The sequence below is a fragment of the Pseudophryne corroboree genome, chromosome 8 (assembly GCF_028390025.1).
Source record: "Pseudophryne corroboree isolate aPseCor3 chromosome 8, aPseCor3.hap2, whole genome shotgun sequence".
NCBI lineage: Eukaryota > Metazoa > Chordata > Amphibia > Anura > Myobatrachidae > Pseudophryne > Pseudophryne corroboree.
In genome coordinates, this window is record NC_086451.1 from 239,976,851 (window position 1) to 240,004,060 (window position 27,210).

Consider the following 27,210-nt stretch of genomic DNA (forward strand, 5'->3'; position numbering starts at 1 on the left):
CATCCCGGCAACGGGGCGAGCGCTAAGTGCCCCCTTGTGGGCTAGCTGCGCTCGCCACGCTGCGGGCTTGGTGGCTCGCTGCACTCGCCACAGGTTCTATTCTCACTCTATGGGCATTGTGGACACCCATGAGTGGAAATAGCCTTTGTGCACCAAGATTCCGGCTGTCAGCATTGTCAGCTGTCGGGATTCCGGTGTCGGTATACTGACCGCCGGGATCCCGACAGCCAGCAAATTGATTGCATCCCGGCAAAGAAAATCTGATCTATTATAGGCTGAATATGTACAGAAAAATGTGTTTGCATGATTGCCAGCAAATGCAGACTTGTACAGAGACACATATAAGCCTGTCTATTGCCGTAACAAACTAAAAAAATGAAAAAACCTCATGTCTACCTTTTGTCATGTCGACCTTGCTTGTGTCCACCTAATGCTTGTGTCAACCTATTTTGGGTGTCCACTTACTCACTGTTGACCAATAGTGATCGACCTAGACACTGTCGACCTAAGTGTGGTTGACCCTATGAACCACACCCGTAATGGGCATGAGGTTCTGCTAGGATTTTCATATGTTTATCCAGGATGGTCATTTAATTTCACTCAACTGTTACGTATGCGGGTAGCTTCATTGGCTTGTGACAAAAATGGATCGTAGTGTGTGTATGCGAATGGTGAAAGCGGAGTATAGTAAATGTGTGTACAGCACTCATCCTGGAAATGTGACCCTTAAGGTCTACTGTACATATTATAAGGAGAAAACACAATATTAATTCAACCCTAGAAATATGTGCTTTATTTTATCTGCAGCTTCCAACGTTTACAGATGGTAAATATGTGTATTTTATTACAGGTTCTATAAACACATGACAGGAATTCCCTGTAGTCACTATTATAACATGAATGGTAGTGATCTCTATGAAACAGATCTTCTATTAGATGTGAGGCACATTTCTCACGGCTCACAGATGTTCTGGCTTCTACACCATGTGTCAGATTATGCCAGGAGAGGTACTTTCTGAGTCATAGCCTATCTCACTGGCAGTATAAAGGTTAATTAGGGAGATGTCAGGAGTGGTGGAAGGCAACATTTTAAGTGAGGTTTCCACCATACACATTAACATGAAGATCTGCAAAAGGTCACAGAGCATTTTAGTGACAGCAGTTCACTTCTGTGGAATGTGAGAATGGAACTTTACATATATACTAGGCAGGAGCTTGTACGCAGAACTAAGGGGGTCATTCTGAGTTGATCGCTTGCTAGCTACTTTTTGCAGCGCTGCGATCAGATAGTCGCCACCTACTGGGGAGTGTATTTTTACTTTGCAAGTGTGCGAACACTTGTGCAGCCGAGCTCTGCAAGAACATTTTGTGCAATTTCTGAGTAGGTCTGAACTTACTCAGCCCTTGCGATCACTTCAGCCTGTCCGGTCCCGGAATTGATGTCAGACACCCGCCCTGCAAACGTTTGGACACGCTTGCGTTTTTACAACCACTCCCAGAAAACAGTCAGTTGACACCCACAAACGCCTTCTTCCTGTCAGTCTCCTTGCGATCGGCTGTGCGAATGGATTCTTTGTTAAATCCATCGCTCAGCAAGCATACTCTTTGTACCCATAAGACGCGCCTGCGCATTGCGGTGCATATGCATGCGCAGTAGTGACCTGATCGCTGCACTGCGAAAAACGGCAGCGTGCGAACAGATCGGAATGACCCCCTAAATGTCTCTGCAAGGCTACTTTTTTTTACGCTCTCATTAATAACCCCAATATTTGTTTGGGAGAAATCATGTAACTATAGGCTTGTACTAATGATACTAAAAGTTAACCCTTTTGTTAAATAAAATTTTTATTTAAACAAATATAATTATCTGAGCTGTGATTAAGGCACCATTACCTTTTAATAAACAATTGTACATGTTATTTTACATTATAAAGTCTCGTCGGAATACATAACGGTAGGGATACCGACCGCTGGCATTTTACCGGCTGTCGGGAACGCTGGGATCCTGACAGCTGGTATATTAACTGCATCCTGTCCTGTCCATGTGTTTCATGGTCTGTCATTTTGGAGTGCACACAACAGTTACACTGAGCTACATACAGAGACGTTCTGTTTCTCACTGAGACTCTTAGACATTACACACACAGATATTTAGCTATTGGACCAACAACAACAGGACAAGCCCAACAAAAAACGGAACCACAGTATATCTTTACATTAGCTGATCAGGTCACTCGCTGGCAATTGCTGACTACAATGTGGAGTATTTATTATCATAGCAAGCTCAAATGTACAATAGCGCACAGCAGCCAATAAGCATTTAGCCTGACAGTGGAAAGCAAAAGTCAATATATGCGCTTATGATAATAAATACAGTGTATCCATGGCATTACAACTGGAAATGTCCTGTTCAGCATGCTGATATTGAATTTTAACACAGAACATGTCCCTACTACAGACAAAAACATTGGGGACTATCAAGAGTTTATCTGCATTTGTCGTTTGTGTTCCTCTGTAGCTGAGTGTCCGCTCTAGGAAAAGTAGAAATCTTATAGGAGCCGTTCCCACATCATGTCAGTCCAGTAATATTGTAAGACACAGGACAGGTACTGTATGTATTGCATTTGAAGTTCAATTAAGTCAGCCACATTTCATTTTCTACAGAGCTCCTATGTCTTTCTAATGAAAACAAAAAAGAATAAATGTCAGAAATTACACATTTACTTCTGTTCACTTTTATGCAAGTGGTCAGTTTCTACCAATAAGTTCGTATGAAGCATTGCTTGCCCGGCATTTGCCTGATTTAGGGTGTAAAGGGCCCCATACACTAGAACGATCTCATGTCGGAGGTGATCGCAGGGGATCACCCCGGCAGCCTCCCGGGTGGTAGGATCGGCCACGATTCATCGGATGCTGCCCATTTGCATACGATATATCTTGTCGATCCCAAGCCATGCCCCCAGGTCGGACCAGATTGAATGTGCAGCACATTCAATCTGGAGGATCCGATCCGATGCTCACGGGAACGCGGATTGGATCGGTTCGGGAACACCTCTAAGATACCCGATTTCAGCCGATATATCGGGCCGAATGCCCGAATTGGACTGAAATCGGGCATTATCGCTCTAGTGTATGGGGCCCTTTACTTCCTAAATGTCATTATTACATTATTTAGCTAAATGTGCACTAAATTTACTGTCACACTGTTGTCTTTTCTCTAGCATTGTTTCCAAATCTAAATCGCTAGCACTGGGTCTGTCTCTGTGGGTTCCTCTTGTGAGACTGTTCATCTTTTTTCTGTTTGCTAGTTTGTCAGTGCTTCTCTGGTTGTGTGACAGTCCTGTGTCCGCCCTTCTCTATAGCTGAGGGTCGGCACCACCGCATTCTTTCTGGGGCAGGATAGGTCCTGTCCCCGCTGACTTTTGGTGGGTGGTTGGTCTTGCCACACACCTTAGGATTACATACCTCCTTTCCTACATATTTTCTTGTTGGGTTTTCGGACACACTCCTTGGAAATCCGCTTTACTGTAAAATGAATAAAAGACTCCAAAATAACAGGAGGTTCTATCCTTGGGGGGGTCATGCAAGCCCAAGTGGCTGTGCTCTCCCTCAAAAAATCTCAGAGGAGGGAGTAAAACTTTTAAGCGCCAGGTGACCCAAGTGGGTCTCTGCCCCATGCAGCCTTCTCCCATCTCATGTATGGGCAATTTACTAATGACACTGAGTAATGGGTCTACAAGGCAGTAAATATAACACTGTAGATATAACACTGAGCAGCTCTCCGTTTCATATAATATGAGAGATGCTAAGTGGTAATCTGAGGGACATAAATTACTCCCAACTTAAATTTCCCATAAAACATAAGGTACTGTAAATGTTTGAACCAGAAACCCCACAAAGGCAAATATTACACCCACCAAGGACTTTTCAGAATCAAAGTATTTGATGCCAAGGGGAGAAGGTAGGTTACATTTGAAACATCTTTTGCAGACCAAGAACAGGATACAATATTGGTAAGGGGAAATATGAGGCGAGGAGTGTGAGCGGAGGCTAAATGAACAAAAAAGCTAAGTGAAAAGACAGAAGGGAGAACTATGGCCAGGACTAAATGAATAAAGAATCAAGTTTAAGAATAGAAAAGTTAGAAAACAAATGTGCTTAAGGAGGAAAACAGTGAGACTGAGGGAGAGACATAAAGTAAAACAACTGAAGGGGATAGAGCCAGGACATGGTGCTCAGTAAATTTATAAAAGACAAATATAAAGCACAGGACTCTGGGTAAATGAGTCACCAATCACATCAGGAGGTTTGTTGTAAGTGACGTTATGTGGACTAAGACTGGAAGAATGGGGAGAGGAAACAATCACAATGATCAATGCAGGATAGGTCAACTTGACTGAAAAGAAATGAGAAAGAGTAATAAGAAAAAAAAAAGAAAAAAATTCATGGCAACTTAAAAAAGATTTATGGTAAGAACTTACCTTTGTTATATCTCTTTCTGCGAAGTACACTGAATTCCACAGGGAATTGCATCGAGGTGTAGAGTTGGATCTTGATCCGAGGCACCAACAGGCTAAAAGCTTTGACTGTTCTCAGGATGTATAGCGCCGCCTCCTCTATATCCCCGCCTCCAGGCACTGGAGCTCAGTTTTGTTAACCAGTCAAATGCAGTAGCAGGTAAAAGAGACGACAACAGTTAGTAGCCACATACAACTACATTCTCACGACAGGAGAAGGTACCAGCGGCTAATGCCATACAAACCCAAAGAAGCTAAGGGGTATATTCAATTAAGGTCGAAAACTGCCGTCTTGTTGAAAAGACGTCAGTTTTCGACTTTTTCAGGTTGGAAGGGGTCCCAACCTATTCAGTCCCGAACATTTTTATTCGACAAGTCTGGGAATTCGACTTGTCGAATAGTACGTGAATCAGCGATATAGCTGCGATTCGCGTCCTTCTGCGGAAAACGGGGCCAAATTCGAAAGGTTTTGGCCCCGTTTCCAATCATCTCAGTTCGACTTAAAAAAAAGGTCGAACTGAGATGTGGGACCTGAGAGGAGGAGAGGGGGAGAGCCGCGGGCAGACGGGGGAGAGCAGCGGGGAGACAGGGGACAGCAGCGCTACAGCACAGTGCTGTAGGAGGATGTGTAATAGCTGAGGTCCCGCTTGCTGGAGCCGGGTGGACGCTGCCGTGAGGTCTGGCGGCTGTGCCACATCCTCCTGCAGCGCTGCTGTCCCCCGTCTGCCTGCAGCTCTCCCCGTCTGCCCGCGGCTCTCACCCCTCTCCCTCCCCCTCATCTTAATTCGACTCTTTTAAAGTCGAATTGAGATGGGCTTTGAATAACCCTGGTCGGATCCATTCCGACAAATGCATGTCGGAATGTATCCGACCCTAATTGAATATACCCCTAAGTGCGTCAGGGTGGGAGCCCTGTGGAATCCAGTGTACCTCGCAGAAAGAGATTTAACAAAGGTAAGTTCTTACCATAAATCTCCTTTTCTGCAGGAGGAATTACATCGAGGATGTCCTAAAGCAGTTCCTCATGGGAGGGGTGGGAGGGGACACACTGTAGCGGGCACAAGAACCCGGCGTCCAAAGGAAGCATCCTGGGAGGCGGAAGTATCGAAGGCATAGAACCTTATGAACGTTTTCACTGAGGACTACGTAACCGCCTTGCACAATTGTTCAAGGGTCGCACCACGTCGGGCCGCCCAAGAAGGTCCAACAGACCGAGTAGAATGGGCTTTGATGGTAGCAGGAGCTGGAAGGCCAGCCTGTACATAAGCATGTGCAATCACCATTCTAAGCCATTTGGCCAAAGTCTGCTTATTGACAGTCCTGCCACGTTTGTGAAACCCAAAGAGAACAAACAGAGAATCAGATCTCCTAAGCGAAGCTGTTCTCTTCACATAAATATGGAGCGCCCTTACCACATCCAAAGACCGCTCTTTGGAAGATAACCCTGGAGAAGTAAAGACCGGAACCACAATCTCTTGATTAAGGTGGAAAGATGACACCACTTTAGGTAGATAACCAGGATGAGTTCTAAGAACCGCCCGGTCACAGTGAAAAATCAGAAAGGGTGATCTACAGGATAAGGCACCCAAGTCTGAAACCCGTCTAGCAGAGGCAATAGCCAGCAAAAACAGGACCTTAAGAGTAAGCCACTTAAGGTCCACAGACTCAGGAGGTTCAAACGGAGACTCTTGTAAGCATCCAGAACAACCGACAAATCCAAAGGAGCCACAGGAGGAACATAGGGAGGTTGAATCCGTAAAATACCCTGAGTGAATGTATGAACATCAGGCAGAGTCGCAATTTTTCTCTGAAACCATATCGACAAGGCAGAAATATGAACCTTGAGGGAGGCCAGACGAAGGCCTAAGTCCAGGCCTTGTTGCAGAAAAGTCAAAAGTTTGGCAGTACTGAACTTGTATGCATTACAATTCTTAGCCGCACACCAGGTGAAGTAAGAATTCCAGACCCTATGATAAATCCGAGCAGAAGCCGGTTTACGGGCCTTTAACATAGTTTGAATGACCGCCTCAGAAAATCCTTTGGCCCTCAGAACTGGGGCTTCAAGAGCCACGCAGTCAAAGCCAGTCAGGCCAAATCCTGGTAGACACAAGGGCCATGAATGAGGAGGTCTGGGCGCTGCGGAAGTAGAAGAGGACGCTCTATTGAGAGACCCTGTAGGTCTGAGAACCAATGCCGTCTGGGCCACGGTGGAGCGATTAGAAGTAATATTCCCCCTTCTTCCTTGCACTTCCGTATTACCGGGGCAGGAGTGACACCGAAGGGAACACATACGGCAGCCGACATCTGGTAGGCCCCACTTGTCCACTAGAAGTTGAAAGACTTCTGGGAGAAGGCTCCACTCTCTGGCGTGTACGTTCTGACGACTGAGGAAGTCCGCTTCCAAGTTGAGGACCCCCGGAATGAACACTGCCGATATTGCTGGCCGATGGAGTTCCGCCCATAGAAGAATCTTTGACACTTCGATTATTGCCATGCGGCTTTAAGTGCTGCCTTGATGATTTATGTACGCCACTGTGGTGGCGTTGCCTGACTGTAGTTGAACAGGCCTGTTCTGTACCAGAGGCAGTACCAGTTCCAAAGCATTGAACACTGCCCGCAACTCCAGAATGTTTATCGGGAGGAGAGATTCCTCCCTGGTCCACTGACCCTGAAGAGAGTGTTGCTCCAACACTGCGCCCCAACCCCGCAGACTGGCATCCGTCGTTAGAAGGACCCAGTTGGAGATCCAGAAGGGACGACCCCTGCTCAATTGATGGTCCTGTAGCCACCAGGTCAGTGACAGGCGAACCTCCGGAGTCAAGGAGATCATGTGAGTCCTGATTCGGTGAGGCAGGCCGTCCAACTAGGAAAGGATTAACCTCTGCAAAGGGCAGGAATGAAATTGAGCGTACTCCACCATGTCGAAAGCCAACACCATGAGGCCTAGTACTTGCATCGCCGAGTGTATCGACACACGCGGGCAAGATAGGAAGCATCTTATCCTTCTTCGGAGACAAGAACAACCTTTGGTTGTGGGTGTCCAGTAATGCCCCCAGGTGCACCATGCTCTGAGCAGGGATCGATGAGGATTTCTTCCAGTTGATGAGCCACCCGTGGGCTTGCAGGAATTGGACCGTCAGTTCCAGATGATGGAGGAGAAACTCTGGGGAGTTCGCCAGGATCAGCAAGTCGTCCAGATATGGCAGGATCCTGATACCCTGACGGCGAAGCAGAGCCGTCATGACCTTGGTGAAGATTCTTGGAGCCGTGGTCAAACCAAACGGTAAGGACTGGAATTGAAAATGTAGGTTGCCAATAGCAAACCGCAGGTATTGCTGATACGAAATGGCAATAGGTATATGCAGGTAAGCATCCTGTATGTTCAGGGATACCATATAGTCCTTGGGCTCCAAGGCCAGAACAACAGAGCGAAGAGTTTCCATACGGAATTTGGATACCTTCACAAATTTGTTCAAGGACTTGAGGTTGAGAATGGGCCAAGAGGACCCAGTCGGTTTCGGAACTAGGAACAGCGCTGAATAGTACCCCCTGCCTCTCTGTGCCAGAGGCACCGGCACTATCACTCCTGTTTCCAGGAGGGATTGCACCACCAAATGGAGAGTTTTTGTTTTTACCGGATCCGTAGGGATGTTTGCTGAGCAAAACGGACGAGGGGGACGTTTCCTGAAAGAGATGGCGTATCTGTGAGCGACGACTTCCTTTACCCAGGCGTCTGAAGTGGTCTGTAACCATACCTGGGCAAACTGTAGAAGTCGGCCTGACACTCTGGGGTCCCCCAGGGGAGGCCCGCACCGTCATGCAGCAGGCTCGTCTGGTTTGGAAGCAAGCTGACGGGCAGCCCAGGAACGTTTAGGTTTGGGCTTAGTGGATTTGGAAGTGTGAGCCTGTTTCGGGTACGCCTGACCCTTTGCTTTACTTGGAGGTCGAAGGGAACGAAGGGAAGTACTTTTAGCCTTCAGAGCTGCAGGATTAGTACTAGGCAGACAGGTAGTCTTATCGGATTCTAAGTCAGCAACAATCTAGTTGAGATCTTCCCCACAAAGGATGCATCAGATGCCGTCTCCTGAATATAATGAGAGGCTGTAATAATATAAGAAAGACACTTTCTAACATTATCAGGAAAATTAGACAGTAGCCCCGCTTCAATTTCCTGAAACCAGGCTTCAATAACTTTTGCAGCCCAAGAAGACACAATAGTGGGCCTATATACAGCTCCTGCAAGAGTGTTAACAGATTTCAAGCAACCCTCCACACGCTTATCCGTCGGTTCCTTCAGAGAGGCGACGGTAGTGACAGGCAGAGCAGATGACACCACCAGACACGCGACCTGTGTGCACCGGCAGCGGTGTTTCCCAATTTTTACTTAACTCCGCAGCGAGGGGATAACGAGCTAGCATCTTCTTAGACAGGGAGAATTTCTTTCCTGGATATTCCCAGGATTCCTGACGTATGTCAACCAAGTAGTCAGAATGGGGTAAAACTAATTTAGTAACCTTCTGACGCTTGAACTTATCGGTTTTCTTAGAGGTAGCTGGAGGTTCTGCGTCATCATCAATTTGAAGAATCAGCCTGATAGCCTCCAAGAGGTCAGGAACATACACCTGTGTAATAGATTCCCCATCAGAAGCTTCCGCATCATAGTCTGAGGGGTCAGTATATACGTCATCTTCATCGAATGAAGTATCCGAAACGTGTGGTTGTGAGGAATTAATGGCCCGCTTAGATGACTCCTTGGTCCTAGGCGGGTGAGGGTTAGGTTTTTTGTTTAGCCAAAGACTGATTTAATTGCTGTAATGGACAGATTATCTGCCCATGGCAGATTAACTGCAGGGACAATATGTGGCTGTAATGACACAGGAGGTCTCACAGGGGGCGCAAGTCTAGTTACTAGCATAGTCAGTAAATTAGAAAAAGCAGCCCAAGGTGGGTCTTGGTGTGCCACCGATGCTGCAGACTGACTGAGGGGTATAAAACCCTCGGTACCTGAACCCACAGCTGCAATGTTTTCCTCCGAGCAATCCGTGGCGTCAGCACTGCATGGCGCAGGATTAGCCATGGATCTACCGCCCTGTTTAGCAGACATTATTTGGCAGAGAAACCTTAGGGCGTAAGAGTACAATATAACCAGACAAAGTACCTGACAAAAAACCCCTGTATGGGTTCACTACGATATGCCGGCGGTCGGGCTCCCGGCGACCAGCATACTGGCGCCAGGAGCCCGACCGCCGGCTTACCGACAGTGTGGCGAGCGCAAATGAGCACCTTGCGCGCTCGCCACGCTACGGGCACGGTGGCTCGCTACGCGCGCCACACTATTTTATTCTCCCTCCAGGGGGGTCGTGGACCACCACAAGGGAGAATAATTGTCGGTATGCCGGCTGTCGGGCTCCCGGCGCCGGTATGCTGGTCGCCGGGAGCCCGACCTCCGGCATACTGAAGACCACCCCCCTGTATAGTGTGACTGCAAAGCAGAGCACAAACAGAATTTAAGAGGTATATGGTGACTAAAATACACAGAGAAAAATACTAAACAGTATATCCTGTGAAACACTATATATATGATAACCCTGATGCACTTAGCCCCCTTCAGGGTACAGAATATAGGGATAGCAATATGTGTAAGATACACGGAATAGAGATCACACAGCAGTTATTGGCACACACAGTCACAATGCAGAAATTATTACAAACAACAATAAAACTGCACTGGACTAGCAATACTAAGTAAATGGACTACTGAGTAATGCTATGTATATATACAGATATAACAATGCACAGTAAACACTGGATGTATATCACAGGGTACTTGTACTAAATATCCCTGTCGTTATGCACTTGTTCTTAACTAACACTGTCTAAACAACATATAGAATACTTAAGTGTCCTGTAAATGCACAGCGCTGATGAGGCAGGCAGCTTTACAGAGGAGACATTGCCAAGCAGTCCCAGAATTAGCGCAGCTGTGGTGTAATGACGCTCAAATGCTGACAGGGAGTGAGGGAGAAGAGAGATGCAGCTCCAGGGCGGGAACATTTGCAGTAAATGGTGCCTAGGGCTGGGGGGAGGGGCTACAGGTCAGAGCCGTATCCCCTCTGCTGGACTTCACCACCGGGTACTGCGGGGCCTATTGTAAACGGATTTTAAGAAATCCGACCTGTGCCCCTTGCCCTGGTGGTCTAGTGGCGTCCTTGTACGGCCACAGTGTCCATGCCAGCGCGAGCGGTCCATCTACGGAGACCGTGCCGGATTGCGATGTCGGCGGGTACCGTCTTGGGGACCCTCTTACCTCCTTCCTATGATGCGGCCTCGCGATCCAGGAGAGCAGCGGCGGTGAGTGTGCCTGATTGAACCAGAGCGCCTCTGCTGTAAGTACATGGCAACCAGGACGTGGGAGTATACAACGCAGCTGTGGGAGGTGAGGGAGCCCTTGAAGTTTTCTTTCTCAAAAAAAGCTCTTTTCAGGGCTGCCTAGAGCACTGCAGGCACCAACTTACAAACTGAGCTCCAGTGCCTGGAGGCGGGGATATAGAGGAGGCGGCGCTATGCATCCTGGGAACAGTCAAAGCTTTTAGCCTGTTGGTGCCTCGGATCAAGATCCAAATCTACACCCCGATGTAATTCCCAGTGGAATCACAGTGTACCCCACTGCAGAAATAAGAAATAAACCAAATTAGTTGTATAATTAAATCTGATGCAAAATTTAAAATAGAAATAAGATAGTTGAATTTGTGTGGGATGCAAGAGGAAACAAATGATAAAAACTAGTAAAGGGACAGAATAATGGTCTTGATGGGGACTGAGTAATAAGAAATAGTGACACAAAATTAAATAGTACAAAAAACCATAATACATTTCAAAAAAATAAATGATCACCTTTTCAACAAAAAATACATAAGCACCCGAATAAAAAGGAGGAATGAGGTGGTTGTGGTAATGTCATTGAGACAAGGAATGGAACATTAGCCAACATTGGGGGAGACATAATTAAAACATAGAAAGGCAATGAAATTATAGAGAAACAGATAGCAAGCAAGTAAAATAATAGTCAGAAATGATTATATGCTGAAATGGGCCAAATAACATTACAATAGTAAAATACACTGGGTGAAGGAAGGAAAAATAAGATGTCAAAGAGGAAATGAAGGGACAGTGACCTGAAACACAGAGAATAGGAACATTTAACTATATTATTGGAAGGTGGTAAATGGGTGACCAAGCACTGAAATGATAGAGGGAATAGCAGAGAAGTAACAAACCAGATATTAAGCAGCAACATTTTTTTTAGCAACTGTGTTTGTTGTCCATGAGAAAAACAAAATAACTAAGAAATACACATAGGCAGACACAAAATCATGCAACACAATAAATACAACAAAATGAAAAGGTGGAATCTGCCTTCAGAGAAAAGTTAGCTGAAATCGGGAGCCATATCTTCTATATTAAAGTGGAAGTGACCTGTATTCTATGCTGTCACTGTCTTTGGTGACATCACTCATCCATTTGCCATGTGGCCTCTCCGGCCCAGTGGTGAGGAAGAGGCAGTGCTTCACCTGCACCTAACTTACAGATGTGTCCTCTCCTCATACCCCTTTGCCGCAGCAGCTCTAGCCAGCCCCTCTTAGCATGCCAGGTCCCGTGAGACTCTGCTAGCGTCAGGCATCTTTTATACTGAAAGTGTGTCTTATTCGCAACACCATGTAACTAGGATGCACCATCAGCCAGTGTGGCTAATTTGATATGTGACCTTTGTATATCTGTGTGCAACTGAGTCTCTGAATGTGCATGATACAACAGACATGGCTGTTTTCCACGGCAAGTTCTGTTGTGCTTCATAAACAGACTTGGTCACACATAGGTATAAAAGTCTTGCATATAAAATGAATAAAAGGAGATTTATGGTAAGACTTACCATTGTTATATCTTTTTCTGCGAGGTACACTAGATTCCACAGGGAATAACATCGGGGTGTAGAGTTGGATCTTGATCCGAGGCACCAACAGGCTAAAGCTTTAACTGTTTCCAAGAGGCACTGCACCGCCACCTCAGTTTTGTTAACCAGTCCAATGCAGTAGCAGGTAAAAGAGACGGTAGATGTTAGCCACATAGAACCACATTCTCACGACAGGAGAAGGTACCAGCGGCTAATGCAATACAATTCCCAAGAAGCTAAGTGCGTCAGGGTGGGCACCCTGTGGAATCCAGTGTACCTCGCAGAGAGATTTAACAATGGTAAGCCTTACCATAAATCTCCTTTTCTGCAGCGGGGTACACTGGTATTCCACAGGGAATAACATCGGGGATGTCCTAAAGCAGTTCCTCATGGGAGGGAACACACTGTAGCGGACACAAAAACACGGCGTCCTGGGAAGCGGAGGTATCAAAGGCATAGAACCTGATGAACGTGTTCACTGAGGACCACGTAGCCGCCTTGCACAATTGTTCTAGGGACGCGCCACGGGGGGCCGCCCAAGAAGGTTCAACAGACCGAGTAGAATGGGCCTTGATAGCAGCAGGAGCTGGAAGTCCAGCCTGCGCATAAGCTTGTGCAATCACCATTCTAATCCATCTGGCCAAAGTTTGCTTATTCACAGGCCAGCCACGTTTGTGAAAACCAAAAAGGACAAAGAGAGAATCAGATCTCCTAAGTGAGGCGGTTCTCTGCACATAGATACGGAGAGCCTGTACCACATCCAAAGCCCGCTCTTTTGAAGACAAACCAGGAGAGATAAAGGCCGGAACCACAATCTCTTGGATAATGTGGAAAGACGACAGCACCTTAGGAAGATAACCAGGGCGAGTTCTAAGAACCGCACGGTTAGGGTGAAAAATGAGAAAGGGTGACCAACAGGATAAGGCACCCAAGTCTGAAACCCGTCAAACAGAGGCAATAGCCAGAAAAAATAAGACCTTAAGCGTAAGTCATTTAAGGTCCATAGACTCAAGAGGTTCAAATGGAGACTCTTGTAGGGCATTCAGAACAACAGACAGATCCCATGGAGCCACAGAAGGGACATAGGGAGGTTGTATCCGTAAAACACCCTGAGTGAAAGTGTGAACGTCAGGAAGAGACGCAATCTTTCTCTGAAACCACACCAAAAAGGCAGATATATGAACCTTGGAATTGCCAGGGTGTCCACGAACGCTGCTTGAGGATCCCTTGTCCTTGCTCCAAAGACCGGAACCTTGTGATTGTGTCGACACGCCATCAGGTCTACATCTGGTAGGCCCCATTTGTCCATTAGGAGTTGAAAGACTTCTGGATGAAGGCTCCACTCTCCGGCGTGTACGTCCTGACGACTGAGGAAATCCGCTTCCCAGCTTAGGACCCCCGGAATGAACACTGCCGATATGGCTGGCAGATGGCATTCCGCCCATTGAAGAATCTTTGACACTTCCAACATTGCCATGCGGCTTCTCGTGCCGCCTTGATGATTTATGTACGCCACCTTGGTGGCATTGTCCGACTGTACTTGAACAGGCCTGTTCTGTACCAGAGGCCGGGCAAGTTTCAGAGCATTGAACACTGCCCGCAACTCCAGAATATTTATCGGGAGGAGAGATTCCTCCCTGGTCCACCGACCCTAAAGAGAGTGTTGCTCCATCACAGCGTCCAAACCCCGCAGACTGGCATCCGTCGTTAGAAGGACCGAGTCGGAGATCCAGAAGGGACGACCCCTGCTCAATTGTTGGTCCTGTAGCCATCAGCTCAGTGACAGACCTACCTCCGGAGTCAAGGAGATCATGTGAGATCCGATCCGCTGAGGCAGGCCGTCCCACTTGGCAAGGATTAGCTTCTGCAGAGGGACAGAGTGAAATTGAGCGTACTCTACCATGTCAAAAGCCGACACCATGAGGCCTAGTACTTGCATCTCTGAGTGTATCGACACTCGTGGGCGGGAAAATAAGCATCTTATCCTGTCCTGAAGCTTCAGGACCTACTCTGGAGACAACAACAAACGTTGGTTGTGTGTGTCCAGTGATGCCCCTAGGTGCACCATGCTCTGAGCAGGGACCAGTGAGGATTTCTTTCAATTGATGAGCCACCCGTGTGCTTGTAGGAATGGGACCGTCAGTTCCAGATGACGGATGAGAACCTCTGGGGAGTTCGCCAGGATCAGCAAGTCGTCCAGATATGGTAGGATTCTGATACCTTGCAGACGGAGAATGGCCGTCATGACTGACATGACCTTGGTGAAGATCCGAAGAGCTGTAGTCAGTCCAAAGGGCAAGGCTTGGCATTGAAAATTTAGGTCACCAATAGCAAACCGCAGATACTGCTGATGCAACACGGCAATAGCTATGAGTAGGTAAGTATCCTGTATGTCCAGGGATACCATATAATCCTTGGGCTCCAAAGCCAGTACAATAGAGCGAAGAGTTTCCATACGGAATTTGGATACCTTCACAAATTTGTTAAAAGATTTGAGTTTGAGAATGGGCCGGGAGGATCCATTCGGCTTCGGAACTAGGAACAGCGTTGAATAGTACCCCCTGACCCTCTGAGACAGAGGCACCGGCACTATTACTCCTGTGTCCAGGAGGGATTGCACCACCAAACGTAGAGTTTTAGCTTTTACCGGATCCTAAGGGATAACCGTCGAGCAAAACTTGGGAGGGGGACGTGTCTTCAAAGAGATGGCGTATCCGCAAGTGACGACTTCCCTCACCCAGGCGTCTGAAGAGGTCTGTAACCATACCTGGGTGAACTGCAGAAGTTGGTCTCCCACCCTGGGGTCACCCAGGGGGAGACCCGCCCCGTCATGCATCAGGCTTGTCTGGTTTGGTAGCAGGCTGACGGGCAGCCCAAGAACATTTAGGCTTGGGCTTAGAGGTTTTGGAAGTGCGAGCCTGTTTCGGGTACGCCTGACCCTTTGCTTTACTTGGAGGTCAAAAGGAACAAAAGGAGGTATTTTTAGCCTTCGGAGCCAAAGGATTAGTACTTGGTAGATATGCAGTCTTAGCAGACGCTAAGTCAGCAACAATCTTGTTCAAATCTTCCCCGAATAGGATGTTTCCCTTAAAAGGGATCACCTCCAAGGTCTTTTTAAAGTCCAGGTCTACCGACCAGGACCGCAACCACAGAATCCGGCGAGCCAGAATGGACGTAGTAGGCTCTTTGGCTGCCAGAACACCGGCATCAGAGGCCGCCTCCTGAATGTAATGAGAGGCTGTGGTAATATATGAAAGACACTGTCTGGCATTATCAGAAAAATTCAAAAGTAGCTCTGCCTCAGCAGCTTGAACCTGGGCTTCAATAGCTTTTGCAGCCCAAGAAGCTGCTATAGTGGGTCTATGTACGGCACCCGCAAGAGTGTAAATAGACTTCAAGCAACCCTCCACACGCTTATCTGTCAGTTCCTTCAGAGAGGTGACGGTAGTGACAGGCAGAGTAGAAGACACCACAAGACGAGCTACATGTGAGTCCACCGGTGGTGGTGTTTCCCAATTCTTACTTAACTCAGCAGAGAGGGGATAACGAGCTAGCATCTTTTTAGACAGGCAGAATTTATTTCCTGGAGACTCACAGATTTCCTGACGTATGTCAACTAAATGGTCAGAATGTGGCAAAACTAATTCAGTAACCTTCTGACGTTTGAACTTATCAGGGTTCTTAGACGTTATCTGGAGGGTCAGTTTCATCATCAATCTGAAGAATCAGTTTGATAGCCTCCAATAGGTCAGGAACATCAACCTGCGTTGTAGATTCCTCATCAGACGCAGCTGCATCAGTGTCTGATGGGTCAGTATATACCTCATCTTCATCGGATGAAGTATCCGAAACATGGGTGGATTGTGAGGAAGAAATGGTCCGCTTAGATGACCCTTTAGTCCTAGGAGGGCGAGGGTTAGGCTTTTATTTAAGACTGATTTAATTGCTGTAACTGAGTTGACAGAGTATCCACCCATGGCGGATTAACTACAGGGACAATATGTGGCTGTAATGGCACAGGAGGTCCCACAGGGGGCGTAAGTCTCGTTACTAGCGTAGTCAGTAAATTAGAAAAAAACAGCCCAAGGTGGGTCTCAGTGTGCCACCGGTGCTGCAGACTGACTGAGGGGTACAGAATCCCCGGCACCTGGACCCTCAGCTGGAATATTTTCCACAGATAAATCCGTGGCGTCAGCACTACATGATGCAGGATCAGCCACGGATTTCCCACCCTGTGTAGCAGACATTATATGGAAACGTAGCCTTAGGGCATAACAGTACAATAAAGTCAGACATAGTACCTGACAAAAAACCCCTGTGGAGTGTGACTGCAAATGCAAACCACAAACAGAGGATTTAAGTGGTATATGGGGACTGAAATACACAGAGAAAAAGACAAAAACAGTATATCCTGTGAAACACTATATATATATATATATATATATATATATATATATAGGACTCTGATGCACTTAGCCCCCCTCAGGGTACAGAATATAGTGATAGCACTATGTGATACACGGAATGGAAACCACACAGCAGCTATAGGCACACATAGTCACATGTACAATGCAGAAATTATTACATATACAGTAACAATAAAACTGCACTGGATTAGCAATACTACATATAGCTATGTATGTATACAGATATAACAATGCACAGTAAATACTGGATGTATATCACAGAATACTTGTACTAAATATTCAGATAGTTATGCACTTGTTCTTAACTAACGCTGTCTAAACGACATGTAGAATACTTAAGAGTCCTGTAAATGCACAGCGCTGATGATACAGGCGGTTTAACAGAGGAGACAGTGCCAAGCAGTCCCAGGATTAGCGCAGCTGTGTAATGGCGCCCAAACGCTGACAGGGAGTGAGGGAGAGAGAGAGATGCAGCTCCAGAGCGGGAACTTCTGCTGTAGATGGCGCCTGTGGCTGGGGGAGGTGCTACAGGTCAGCGCCTCATCACTTTTGCTGGACTTCACCACCAGGTACTATGGAGCCTGTAATAAACGGATTTTAGTAAATCCAACCTGTACTCCTTGCCCTGGTGGATATAGTGGGGTCCCTGCATGGCCACAGTGTCCACGCCAGCGACGCGGTCCGTCTCCGGAGAACGCGTCCGGATCGCGATTTCAGCGGGTCCCACCTAGGGGACCCTCTTACCTCCTCCCTATCGTGCGGCCACGCGATCCAGGAGAGCAGCGACGGTATGTGTGCCTGATGAGACCGGAGCGCCTCCACTGTAATTACCCAACAACCAGGGCGCGGGAGTATACAGCGCCGCTGGGGAAGGTGAGGGAGCCGCAGCACGATATGTCAGCATGACATATAGCACCAAGTGCCTATGCTGCGGCCCTTGAAGTCTTCTTTCTTCTCAGAAAAACTCTTTTCAGGGCTACCTAACGCAGCCCTCCCTGTTAGCTGCCTGCACTGCAGGCACCAACTTACAAACTGAGCTCCAGTGCCTGGAGGCGGGGCTATAGAGGAGGCAGTGCAGTGCATACTGGGAACAGTCAAAGCTTTAGCCTGTTGGTGCCTCGGATCAAGATCCAACTCTACACCCCGATGTTATTCCCTGTGGAATACCAGTGTACCCCGCTGCAGAAACATAGTTTCCTGGTACATCGTAGTCACATCGCGTTGCAACTAAGACGCAATTTCAGCAAAAAAAAAAGACACCCAACACTAGCGGAGTTGCATGATCGCTGGTGGCTCACTCAACGCCAATTGTATTCTAATTGTATTGTTAGATGTATGAGTACACATCTTTGTTATAAACAGAGAATAAGACAAAATAGGAGAAGCTGGCTTCCAATTCATATGACCTCCTCATCACACTAATGGGAAGTCACACAGCACGAGAAGGAAGAAAAGTAGAAAGTGCAATGCATTCTGCATAACATACTCTCCCTCCTTTCTCTGTGGCCTTAGGCTGCACAAGTGAGTATTTATAGACATGAGGATAAGTTGCAAATGGCATGTAGGAGAGGAATATGGGGAGGTCTAATTGACTTGTGAAGGGCAAGTGGAGAGGTCTTAGAGGCATGTGAGGTGCTTATGGGATGTTTGATTGGTATGTGGTGAGATCAGAGTTGCATGGGGGGGGGAGGTATGGAGTGCATGTGGACTCTGTGGATGTTTCAGGAGTCTAAGGGCATGTGTCTTGCATGTAGTGGCACGTGGAGGCCTGAGAGCACCTGGGGTTAATTTTGCATAAAGTGGCGAGTATGCCTGGCATGTGGTGGCATTTTGAAGTAAATGGGGAGCATGTGGGATGAGTCATGTGGACATGCAGAGGCAATTTTGGGCCTATTTTTATTTTATTCTTGAAATGAAAGATAATGTGCGCGCCTTTTGGAGGTTGAAAGGCCGCACATGTGGCCTTTGAAGTATAGCAGGATGCCCATCAATGATTTAAGCAGCAATTACAATTTTCCTATGCAAAGATAATGAAAACAGTAATGAGTTGTAGTTATGAAACGTCCTCCTTCTGCTTGTTGAGGATGAAAAAGAAATGTGAAAAAAATAAGACAAGTTGGCAAAAAAGAAATAAAAAATGAACGCACAAGATTTAAAGGCTAAAAGAGCAGAGTATGAGTAATGAGAGTGGAGGTGTAAGCTTAAGGTGGTGTGAGAACCTGGCTGGAGAACGATACTAACACTTAATGGTCCTAAAATAACTTTCTCCATATATAAACAACATATATCATCCTGACAAACAGCTTTTCTATTCGAATAATAAAAACGTCAGAAGTAAACAGAAGTTTTTGGGAAATAACTGTCAGAGAATAACAACAACCAAGACTGAATGGTGAATGAAAATGAGCCAGTCATTGATAAGTTGTGGAGAGCAGCAGCATTAAGTTAAAATGGAAAAGGCGCAATTAAAACACACATGGGGAATTCTGAGTCACACGCAGACACATCTTTTGCCACAGCCACACCTGCGTCTTTATGCTAATGGCACGCCTGACATTGTGTATTCTGAGACGCCTGATCTTGTGGTGGTGCAAATCTGTCCTGGTGTGTCGTTAGATGCACTATTGGCGCACCATCAAAACTTACACCAACCCTATGGTAGACCCTATGGATATCTGTCAGAATATGGCCCCCCCCCTCCCGTGTAAGTGGTTCTTAGTCTTTGGATGTAGCCGCTTACAGCGACATGCCCACATCTGCTCAGCCACCCCCATGTTATCTCCCAGGAACTCTCACTGTATTTCGCATACCATGTGTCAGATTGTATTCTGCATATCTGAGTGCTAACAATCGGGACACATGCGCAGACTTAAGCATTGGCCAACAGCGTGCACCATCGACAATCTGTGCAACTCAGAGTCAGGCCCATTAGCAGGTGGTCTTCTAATCAGACAAAATAAGGATATAAAGCAATGAGAAGCTGAATAAGAGAAGGAATGTACTCAAACCAAAGCTGAAATTGTGGGGTAAAAAGAAATGACTGGACCTAATCTACAATACATAGTAAGGGCAGTATTCAATTCTTTCCGCCCCCTTCCATACCCGTTCTGTTTCTGCTGAAGGGCGTGGTATCATCAGTTTATCTCGCTACCCCGGGATAATGAGGCGCCCTAACCCTTTATGCAGCTAAACCTGATTACTATGGGTGCGATATGCAATATAACGGGGATCACTTTAGAAAGGAGATTGGGTGTGATGTATCATTTGAATACCACCCTAACTGCGCCCAGCAGAAAACCTTAGTTTTGCAGTGAGGCACTTTGAGGTACCACAAAGTGCACTTCAGTGCGCACTCCTAATTCCCACTCTCAGTAGGCTAATCTTCGCAAAGTAGAAGTGCACAAGCTCTGTATAAAAGTGTAACGGTCACAGAAAAGTCAACCTAAACAATAATTTAGTGTCACTTCATACATTAAATTAAACCCTCTCTCTTTTTCTCATCAATAACCACTGGGTTTAACATTTTTTTTTATGTTTTAAATACATTTTGGAAATTAAGGGGATGTAACTGGGACTGTCTTTAAGTCCCTTTCCTGTGTTGCATAGGACAAGACTTGAACTAAAGTATTTCCACAATACAGCAGCACCCCTAAAAATCCACCCACTCCACAACTATATCTCATTGTGATAAAATAAAATCTCATTTCTGCACTGCTTTGCAACACACATACAAGTAACACCCTTGCTCAGCCATCTCCCCAATCAGCTATAGCAAACTTTTGCAAACACAACGATTTTGCAAAACTAGTGTGCTTTGGAAAAAATCTAGGAGCAACTGCGCAAACTGCGGCTAACAGCACTAGAGACAGTTAGTGCTACACCTTTGTTTTGTGAGTCCTTAAAGAGATTCACTTAAATTGAGAGAAACAGAAAAAAGGAAGATGGAAAAGGGTGAGGCAGGTACAGTCTCCTTAGATGAACTGAAAATGACTTATGCTGCGATGGTGCACAAGACAAAGCAGGTAAATGTCTACAAACACAGGACCACAGAAATGGTCATAAAGCAGAGCACGGTGGCCATAACATTAGAATAGCACTGACATATTTCTGCAGCGGGGTACCCTGGAATAACCACAGGGAATAACATCGGGGTGTACAGTTAGATCTTGATCCGAGGCACCAACAGGCTAAAGCTCTGTTCCCAGGATGCACTGCACCGCCTCCTCTATATCCCTGCCTCCAGGCACTGAAGCTCAGTTTGTAAGTTGGTGCCTGCAGTGCAGGCAGCTAACAGGGAGGGCTGTGCGAGGCAGCCCTGAAAAGAGCTTTTCTGACAAGAAAGAAGACTTCAAGGGCCGCAGCATTGGCACTTGGTGCTATATGTCATACGGAAATATCGTACTGCGGGGTATCCGGACTCTAGGTCGACACCAAAAAGGTCGACACACCTTAGGTTGACGCCAGTTGGTCGACACACCTTAGGTCGCCATGTACAAAAGGTCGACATGAACAAGGTCGACATGAGTTTTTCACTTTTTTCCTTCATTTTTTAAATTTTTTTCATACGATTGGGAACGGTAACCTGTGCCGGGCGCAGCGGCAGAGGAGAGAGGCACCTTGCCCGAAGCATGGCGAGCGAAGCGAGCCATGTGAGGGGACGCGGTGCACTAATTGGGGTTCCCGGTCACTATACGAAGAAAACGACACCCAAAAAACATAAAAAACTCATGTCGACCTTGTTCATGTTGACCTTTTGTCGATGTCGACCTAAGGTGCGTCGACCAATTGGTGTCGGCCTTTTTGGTGTCGACCTGGAGTCCCAGACCCGTGCTGCAGCTCCCTCACCTCCCCCAGCGGCGCTGTATACTCCCGCCCCCTGGTTGCTGGGTACTTACAGCGGAGGCGCTCGGTCTCATCAGGCACACATACCGCCGCTGCTCTCCTGGATCGCGTGGCTGCACGACAGGGAGGAGGTAAGAGGGTTCCACAGGCGGGACCCGCCGAAATCGCGATCCATTTACGGTCTCCGGAGATGGACCGCGCCACTGGCGTGGACACTGTGGCCATGCAGGGACCCCACTATATCCACCAGGGCAAGAAGCACAGGTCGGATTTACTAAAATCCGTTTAGTACAGGCTCCATAGTACCCGGTGGTAACTGTAGCCCCTCCCCCAGCCCCAGGTGCCATCTACAGCAGATGTTCCCTCCCTGAAGCTGCATCTCTGTCTCTCTCTCTCCCTCACTCCCTATCATCGTTTGGGCGCCATTACACACAGCTGCGCTGATTCTGGAACTGCTGGGCACTGTCTCCTCTGTAAAGCCGCCAGCCTCATCAGCGCTGTGCATTTACAGAACACTTAAGTATTCTATATGTCGATTAGACAGTGTTAGTTATGAACAAGTGCATAACTACAGGTATATTTAGTACAAGTATCCTGTGATATACATCCAGTATTTACTGTGCATTGTTATATCTGTATACATACATAGCTTTACTTAGTATTGCTAGTCCAGTGCAGTTTTATTGTTGTTTGTAATAATTTCTGCATTGTACATGTGACTGTGTGTGCCAATAGCTGATGTGTGGTTCCTATTCCGTGTATCTCACACATATTGCTATCCCTATATCCTATATTCTGCACCCTGACGGGTGGGGTGGGGGGGGCTAAGTGCATCAGGGTCCTATATATATAGTGTTTCACAGGATATACTGTTTAGTATTTTTCTCTTTGTATTTCAGTCACCTTATACCACTTAAATCCTCTGTTTGTGATATGCATTTGCAATCACACTCCACAGGTTTTTTTTGTCAGGTACTGTGTCTGGCTATATTGTACTGTTACGCCCTAGGGCTACATTCTCCAATAATGTCTGGGTCACAGGGCGGGAGATCCGTGGCTGATCCTGCATCATGCAGTGCTGACGCCACAGACTTATCTGAGGAAAATATTTCAGCTGAGGGTCCAGGTACCGGGGGTTCTGTACCCCTCGGTCAGTCTGCAGCACCGGTGGCACACCAAGACCCACCTTGGGCTGGTTTTTCTAATTTACTGACTACGCTAGTAACGAGACTTGCGCCCCCTGTGGGACCTCCTAAGCCTGTACAATCACATATTGTCCCTGTTGTAAATCCACCATGGGTGGATTCTCTGTCAACTCAGTTACAGCAGTTAAATCAGTCTTTTGTTAAACAAAAGCCTGACCCTCGCCCCCCCTAGGACCAAAGGGTTATCTAAGCGGGCCATTTTTCCCTCACAATCCACGCATGTTTTGGATACTTCATCCGATGAAGATGGCGTATATACTGACCTATCAGACACTGATGCAGATGCTACTGATGGGGAATCTACAACACAGGTGGGTGTTCCTGACCTCTTGGAGGCTATCAAACTGATTCTTCAGATCGATGATGAAACTGAACCTCCAGATACGTCTAAGAAACCTGAGAAGTTCAAACGTCAGAAGGTTACTAAAATAGTTTTGACACATTCTGACCATTTAGTTGACATACGTCAGGAATCCTGGGAGTCTGCAGGAAATAAATTCTCCCTGTCTAAAAAGATGCTCGCTCGTTATCCCCTCGCTGCAGAGTTAAGTAAAAATTGGGAAACACTGCCGTGGTGTCATCTACTCTGCCTGTCACTACCATTACCTCTCTGAAGGAACCGACGGATAAGCGCGTGGAGGGTTGCTTGAAGTCTATTTACACTCTTGCGGGTGCTATGCATATAGACCTACTATAGTGGCTTCTTAGGCTGCAAAAGCTATTGAAGCCTGGGTTCAAGAAGTTGAAGTGGAGCTACCTACTAATTTTTCTGATAATGCCAGAGAGTAGAGGCGGCCTCTGATGTCGGTGTCCTGGCAGCCAAAGCGTCTACTACGTCCATTCTGGCTCGCCGGATTCTGTGGTTATGGTCCTGGTCTGAGGATCTGGACTCTAAAAAGACCTTGGAGGTGATCCCTTTTAAGAGAAACATCCTTTTCGGGGAAGATCTGAACAAGATTGTTGCTGACTTAGCATCTGCTAAAACTGCAAAAGGTTGGGGTTTGGAGTCTGCACTGGATAGGATTGTTATGAACTAATAATCAAAAAGAAACGAATAGCACAGAATTGATATTGACTAAAACCAACACTGAATCACTGGCTTTGCCTAGCAAGTTTTATGCAGTGGTATCTGTTTGGTGGTGCTCCCAGAGATTAGTTCAGAGCAAACTATTTTGTGGGGTTTTGCAGAGGAGCAAAAAGACTGTTTAGTCTCTCTGGGGCACACTTTTTACATAATAAGGTAAGTATATAAGTAGGTTATATAGTAGGTATCATGGAAGGTAAGTGAAACTGTGTTCGTTAAAACGTAACTTTTATTAAAAATTTACAGACGAACATTTAAAAAAAAAATTAATGGTTTAAAAACATATTAAATTATTTGCTCACCTCTCTTGGATCTAATTATCCAGTGTCCCAATGGGCACTGTCTATATCGAGAGTGGGTCACGATAAGAAAACGATAATTGGAGCGAAAATTTCTATTTTTCAGTTCTGTTGTCTCACAATAAGAATGTTTTGTACGTATTAGAGACGAACGGAAAAATCAGGCCTTAAGACTCAAAATCAATCAATATATTACATTATCTACTTATTCTTGTAAGGTAACAAATTGAGTACCCAGTCCGTGATACCGCACCCGTACTCCAAAAAGTATTAAGGGATAATGCCAGAAACCAGTCACTTCTGCTTTTGCCCATCTGTTTCCATCGAATGGGCAATGAGAGAGTGTATGCACCAAGATAATCTGGTTATGAAGAAAGTAAAGTACACTTCTGCTTTCCTGGGTATGTGGATGAATTGCTTCCCCCCAATACTACAGTACCAGATGTTCCCAGAGGGTCTCCCTTTCTGGTACCGATCTGGCCCGACACTGCTTGCTTCCAAGGTCAGATGGGATTGGGCATATCCAGTGTGGTGTGACTGTAAAGATTTGTGGGAGCGGTTTTATTTGATTCGCGACCCATCTGCTAAAACTGCATGTCTTCGGAGTACTAATCCTTCGGCTCTGAAGGCTAAAAGTACCAGCTTCCGTTCCTTTCGACCTCCAAGTAAAGCAGAGGGTCAGGCGCACCCGAAACAGGCTCGCACTTCCAAAACCTCTACGCCCAAACCAAAACGTTCCTGGGCTGCCCGTCAGCCTGCTTCCAAACCAGACAAGCCTGCTGCATGACGGGGCGGGCCTCCCACTGGGGGCCTCAGGGTGAGAGGCCGACTTCTGTGGTTCGCCCAGTTATGGTAACAGACCACTTCAGACACCTGGGAAGGGAGGCGTCAGTCACGGATACGCCATCTCTTTCAAGAAACGCCCCCCTCACCAATTTTGATCAACAAATATCCCTTCGGATCCTTGAAAGCAAAAACTCTACATTTGGTGGTACAAACCCTCCTGGACACAGGAGTGATAGTGCCGGTGCCTCTGGCACAGAGAGGACGGGGGTAGTATTCAACACTGTTCCTAGTTCCAAAACCAAATGGATCTTCACGGCCCATTCTCAACCTCAAGTCTTTGAACAAATTTGTGACGGTATCCAAATTCCGTATGGAAACTCTTCAATCTATTTTTCTGGCCTTATAGCCCAAGAACTATATGGTATCCCTGGACATACAGGATGCTTACCTACATATACTTATTGCCATGTCGCATCAACAATATCTGCGGTTTGCTATTGACAACTTACATTATCAATTCCAGGCCTTGCCTTTTGGACTGACCATGGCTCCACGAATATTCACCAAGGTCATGGCGGTCATGATGGCCCTCCTCCGCCGTCGGGGTATCAGGATCCTGCCGTATCTGGACGACTTGTTGATCCTGGCTAACTCCTCAGAGGCTCTCCTTCGTCACCTGGAACTGACGGTCTAATTCCTGCAAGCCCAAGGGTGGCTCATCAACTGGAAAAAAATCCTCGCTGGTTACTGCTCAGAGCATGATACACCTGGGGGCGTTACTGAACACACACAACCAACGGTTGTTCTTGTCTCCGGAGAAGGTCCTGAAACCCTCGTGTGTCGATACACTCGGCGATGCAAGTACTAGGCCTCATGGTGTCGACTTTCGACACGGTAGAGTACGCTCAATTTCATTCTCACCATCTGCAGCAGTTTATCATTTCCAATTGGGACGGCCTGCCTCATCGGATCAGGTCTCACATGATTTCCTTGACTCCGGAAGTTCATCTGTCTCTGAGCTGGTGGCTCCAGGACCAATGATTGAGCAAGGGTCGTCCCTTCTGGATCTCCAACTGGGTCCACCTAACGACGGATGCCAGTCTGCGGAGTTGGGGTGCAGTGTTGGAGCAACACTCTCTACAGGGTCGGTGGACCAGGGAGGAATCTCTCATTCTGATAAACATTCTGGAGTTGCGGGCAGTGTTCAATGCTCTAAAACTGGCCCTGACTCTGGTACAGAACAGGCCTGTTCAAGTACAGTCGGACAACGCCGCCACGGTGGCGTACATAAATCATCAAGGCGGCACTCAAAGCCTCATGGCAATGATGGAAGTGTAAAGGATTCTTCTATGGGCGGAACGCCATCTGCCAGCCATATCGGCAGTGTTCATTCCGGCGGTCATCAACTGGGAAGCGGATTTCCTCAGTCGTCAGGATGTACACGACGGAGAGTGGAGCCTTCATCCGGAAGTCTTTCAACTGCTAGTGGACAAGTGAGGCATCCCGGATTCCTTGAAAAAGACCCCCCTGCCGGAGTGGAAACGCGTTGGAAGCGGAGACATTGAGATTTGGTTGCCAGCGTGACGGTAACAGGTGAAATCCAGATAGGCTGATTTTGCATTGCCATAAGAACTGTGGGAGGCCGGGACTCACATTCCATATCTATCTTAGAACTGCATCTGTCAGTTCTTCCTCTCTGGTAATTTCAACATTATCACAGATATTAAGGCCACAATTGCTTCATGTTTGTTATGTGTGGAGCTTTTATGTGATTGTTTTATAAGTGTTTGTATCATTAAAATATTACTGTACTTCACTATGCATATCCATACAAGATTTCTTTTGGGTTGATACGGATCCAACTGGTGGAAATATATTGGAGGATTTCCTTATAAGAAAAGTCTTCTGACCAGTAGCGCCGGATAAGTTTACCTTTTTCTTTGTTTTGGTCATTCAAACTATGTTGAAAGCCTGCAAACCGGTTTCGGCTCAGATTTATTATAGGGTTTAGAATTCTTACTTCACCTGGAGTGCGGCTAATAATTATGATGCGTACAAGTTCAGTACCTCAAAACATTTGGCTTTTCAGCAACAGGGCC

The 27,210-nt window shown here is 46.7% G+C and overlaps 1 protein-coding gene and 1 pseudogene across 4 annotated transcripts in view; both read right to left on the reverse strand.

The window, feature by feature from the left end:
- Positions 1-27,210, reverse strand: part of NLGN3 (neuroligin 3) — a 285,040-nt gene that overhangs the window by 51,470 nt on the left and 206,360 nt on the right. For 2 of the 4 annotated variants that reach the window (XM_063937132.1, XM_063937133.1), the window contains exon 3: positions 3,466-3,525. The exons of the other annotated variants lie outside the window; for them this stretch is intronic. In XM_063937132.1, the coding sequence (XP_063793202.1) occupies positions 3,466-3,525 (60 nt within the window). The remainder of the gene's footprint in view (positions 1-3,465; positions 3,526-27,210) is intronic. 4 annotated transcript variants of the gene reach the window in all.
- Positions 24,753-24,870, reverse strand: LOC134951914 (5S ribosomal RNA; annotated as a pseudogene).